The 4686-nt window shown below is 48.3% G+C and overlaps 1 protein-coding gene across 1 annotated transcript; it reads left to right on the top strand.

Moving 5' to 3' along the window:
- Window positions 1-1530: 1530 nt before the first annotated feature.
- Window positions 1531-3648, top strand: LOC133899785 (homeobox-leucine zipper protein HOX27-like). Its single transcript, XM_062340848.1, has 4 exons — window positions 1531-2255; window positions 2382-2707; window positions 2817-2896; window positions 2991-3648. Exons 1-4 carry the CDS (start codon window positions 1994-1996, stop codon window positions 3373-3375), a joined length of 1053 nt encoding a protein of 350 aa, XP_062196832.1. The 5' UTR covers window positions 1531-1993; the 3' UTR covers window positions 3376-3648.
- The last annotated feature ends 1038 nt before the right edge of the window (window positions 3649-4686 follow it).

Here is a 4686-nt window from a genome sequence, read left to right as displayed (position 1 = left end):
CATGATGTATTTTTTTGAAATTCCACACGGTGTCCTCAAAAGGCTGGATTATTTAAGGTTCAATTTTTTTTTTTTGCAATACAACATCACAAAAAGAAATATAGACTCGCCAAATAGAATATCTTGTGTCAACCTAAAGATCAAAGAGGGCTAAGAACAATTGATTATTCAACTCAAAATAAAATGTCTCTTAAGTAAATGGTTATTCAAACTTTTCAATGAAGATAGAGTTTGGCAGCAACTAATTAGGAACAAATATTTATGGAGCAAAAGTCTCATATAGGTGGATGGTAGACCGAGAGATTCTTATTTTTGGAGTGGACTAATGAAAGTCAAACATGAGTTTATATAGTAGGGCACATTCCAAATAGGGAATGGATCCCGAATAAGGTTCTTGAAAGATAAATGGTTAGGCTTCACACCTCCAAGCAAACAATATCCTTCTCTCTATCAGATTGTGAGGAACAAAAATACCAGAATAACAGAAGTAATGAGCACTATACCTCTCGATATATACTTTCGTAGACTGATTATAGGAGATAAATTAATAACTTGGCATGATTTAGTGTCTAAGTTAGTTAATATATAGTTTATTGATAAAAAAGTGATGTTTTTAAATGGCCCTTACATACTAGCGGACAATTTTTCGCTGATCTATGTGTCGGCAAATGACTAATAATGGTATTTCCTTGCCCAATAGCTTTTTTGGCATCTAAAACTCCCTTTAGATCAAGATTTTTCTTTGGAACATACAATAAGGAGTGATCTTGACTTAAGATAATGTAGCAAAACGTAATTGGAATGGTAATTTGAATTGTAGCTTTTGTAATCAATGTGAAAGCATAACACTTGTTCTTTTATTGTCATTTTGCTAAATTTATTTGACATGTTATTAAAATTGCTCTTAAGATTGACACATCATGGAGTATCAGTCATATGATGGGCAGATGGCTTAGGGCCATTGAGCAAAAATAGAAGAATGCCATTTTTGTCAGGGTAGCTACTCTATGTTGAGCAATATGGCTATGTTGAATGATATCATTTTTAATGAAAAAACCAATCACAACTTTTGTATAGGGTATTTTCAGAGGAATCTTGAGTCTGTTGCATAAGGAGTACATGACCACTGCACACACGTCGTGCCAAAGGTTGAAGTGGTTGTAATGGATATCTTCACCAATAATAAGTGGATGTTTAATAATAGATTATGTAATAGTTGATTTAATATCATACAATTCATTTTTATTTTTTCATTTTGAAGGGTATTTTTTCAGCAATGATATAATAATGAATGAGATCGTGTGCATGAACAATACAAAGATCGGAAACTATTTCTTTTATAGAAAAATGATCAGCTTGTCAGGGAGAGAGGGGAATTGGCTGGTGTCAGCCTGTCAGGCCATGAAGATTGAAGTAATAAAGGAAAATCTACTAAAAAAGGGAAGTTCTACTAGAACTTATTCATCCCAGCACCTGAGACAAAAACTATACTAGCCCCAAGAAATACGCACATCCCGGCCGAGCTCGCACGGCGGCCGCTGCGTCCCAGCTTTCTGATAAGGTCGTGGGCGCTACTAACCAAGGGGAAAGATACGTAGCCCACGGTGATGATTAACATAATTATTAGCAGCTGGCCCATGCTTCTGCGCAGCGCTGCTGCAAGCTGCAATGCTCTGCATGCCCCTCTCTCTCTCTCTCTCTCCTCTTCTTTACTCGGCCCCCATGCCTCGCCGGTTTTTTAATCCTGCCCTCATGATTCAATCTCCCCTGCCTTGCTCCCTTTTGCCGGGCCAGTCACGTGCGCTCGTCAAACCGCTGTCTCGCGGGTCAAAACGCGAGTCCTCGCACCCGCAGCTAGCTCTCGCGTCTCGCCGTTCACACAAGCTCCACCACACAGCTACACTGCTATAAAGCCTCGTCGGCGTCGCCGGTATTCGGCTGCTGGTGTTAGTTTTCTCGGGAGATTGGTTCTTGGTTGGTTGCGGGCGGTGGGATGGACCTGGGGTTGAGCCTGGGGGAGGCGCCGGCCGTGGCGGACCCCGGGAGGGCGGCGCCGGAGCTGGGTCTTGGGCTAGGCGTCGGGGTCGGGGCCGGCGCGGGTAGGCGAGAGGAGGACGGGAGGGGGAGCAGTGTGGCGGGGGCGGGGGCGGGGGCGGGGGCGGGGGCGAGGTGGTGGGAGGCGGCGTCGCCGGAGCCGGCGGTGCGGCTCAGCCTCGTGTCCGGCCTTGGGATCCAGTGGCTGCCTTCCGGGAGCGGTGAGTGGCGAAGCCGAGAGGCGCGCGCGCGGGCCGGCTATTGTTTCTATGGTTGCTCTGGTAGTCTGGTTTCCTAGTTTGCATGTCGGGTGATGTCGTGACCGCGGCGTTCTTCGTTCTTGGCAGGGCGTTCCGAGGCGTCGGCGCGCGGGTTCGACGTGAACCGGGCGCCGTCGGTGGCGGCGGCCAGCGCTTCGGCGTTGGAGGAGGACGAGGAGGACCCGGCCGCGGCGGCCTTGTCTTCGTCGCCCAACGACAGCGCGGGCTTGTTCTCGCTGGACCGAGGTCGCCGGGTCCCCGCCGAGGCCCCGGCGCAGGCCGGCATCGAGCGGTCGTCATCGCGCGCGAGCGACGAAGACGAGGGTGCGTCCGCGCGCAAGAAGTTGCGCCTCTCCAAGGAGCAGTCTGCGTTCCTGGAGGAGAACTTCAAGGAGCACAGCACCCTTAACCCCGTAAGGATCCATGAAAACTCGAAACCCTTCTGATCTTAGTGTGTATACTAGTATTCCTGCCTCGTTCCTGGTCTTGACGTTGACGAACTTTCTTGCCGGCGGCGAGCAGAAGCAGAAGGCGGCGCTGGCGAAGGAGCTCAACCTCCGGCCACGCCAAGTGGAAGTCTGGTTCCAGAACCGCCGAGCCAGGTGCATGCACAGAACATCTCTCCTTGTCCTCGGCTAAAGCCTTCCTCGGCCAGCCACGAACTTACCTTATCTTTCCGGCGACGCGCGCATGCAGGACGAAGCTGAAGCAGACGGAGGTGGACTGCGAGTACCTGAAGCGCTGCTGCGACACGCTGACGGAGGAGAACCGGCGGCTGCACAAGGAGATCGCGGAGCTTCGCGCGCTCAAGACGGTGCAGCCATTCTACTTGCACCTCCCGGCGACCACCCTCTCCATGTGTCCCTCTTGCGAGCGCATCGCCTCCAACCCCGCCACCTCCTCCTCGGCGCCCACGTCGTCTGCGCCGCCAGCCAAAGCCACCACCACCAACACCGCCGTCGCCGCACCCGCGCGGGAGCACCGACCTTCGTCGTTCGCCGCGCTGTTCGCGGCGACCCGCAGCTTCCAGCTGACGTCCTCCCAGCCGCGGCCGCCGGCGCCGGCGAGCAACTGCTTGTAAATAGACACACGTGCGCCGTCCCTCGCCTCCGTTAGGCTGGTTCTCGTGAGAATTTTTGGGGTTTCCAAGGCCGTCCGTCGCCGTCGCGTCGACGCCTGGGACGCGAGAAGCGGAGATTGCTGGGATAGAGTTAACCTTGATTTGCTCTGTGTTTTTTTAAGAATATAGTGTGTTCATGTTGTGCGAATGATCCAGGATTTAAATTTGTTTAGGGCGTGAAAGTCTGAAATGATGAAGTTGGGTTTTTTTTAAGCTCAGAAGCAGTGTTATCTACATACCGTGTCTATTTTTTTTTACTGAATGGAACCTAATAAATCTAAACCGAATTTCAAGTTATATTTAATAAATCTAAATCGAATTTAAAGTTGTATTTGATATGTCTAATTTTTTTTCTCTGCATCTGATCTGAATCCGAGTTGGATTCCACCCGAGCCTAGCTGACACTGCTCCGAAGGACAGTATGGCCACTCTTTATGAAGTGCAATTGCTTCGCGGTTCGTACTAGGGTGCAGATTTGCGAAATTATGGCGCCGCACGAGTTCCAAGTCAGGAAGTTGTCTAGAGATTTTTCTCACGTACGCCGTTGCGTTCATATTTTCTTTATTTTGTTTCCTAATTAATTTCTATTTTTATTTTTCTTATCTTCAATAGTTTCTCTTTAAAAGAGTTTATAAATAAAAAAACTGAGAGAATATAGGGAAAATCTCCAGGAGTGTATGACGGTGGGATCCATCCGTTGGTGACATATAAGAAAAAATATAGGGAATGAGGTATCCAGAATGTTAGAGAGGAAGAAGATTTAAGGAAGAAATATTATTGGGAAGACTTTTTATATGAGGATATATGGGGTGAGTTTTAGAGTCTCTTGAAGATACTCTTAGAGGGATGCCAAGAAGGCAATAAATGGCGGTGAGGGTGGTGCTGTGCGGTGACAGTGTCATTACTAGAGCAAGCAGAGTTGCTGGTAATGAAGGATACAACGAGCTTGGTCGGCAATGAGAGCGAAGAAAGCTGAGAGGTTAGGAAGTAGCTTGATGAGCAGGTGATCTGATAGCTGGAGCCGCTATAGGGGAAAACGAGACGCCTTTCCCAGGACCCTACGAACACGATAACTGAAGTTTATGAGTGACCAACTATCTCTATACTTAAAAAAAATACCAAGCGAGAACTCTAGCTAAAACGAAGACCAAAGGGCAAACACATCACATGGCTAACCCCCGGTGGATGACAACACTATTTCATTGATTACTCTTAATCCGCTCAACTGAAAAGAACAAGATCGATGCCATCAAAAAGATAAACAACGAGACC

Source organism: Phragmites australis, chromosome 18 (genome assembly GCF_958298935.1).
Source record: "Phragmites australis chromosome 18, lpPhrAust1.1, whole genome shotgun sequence".
In the NCBI taxonomy this organism is placed as follows: Eukaryota; Viridiplantae; Streptophyta; class Magnoliopsida; order Poales; family Poaceae; genus Phragmites; species Phragmites australis.
This window is presented reverse-complemented; position numbering and strand designations above follow the sequence as displayed.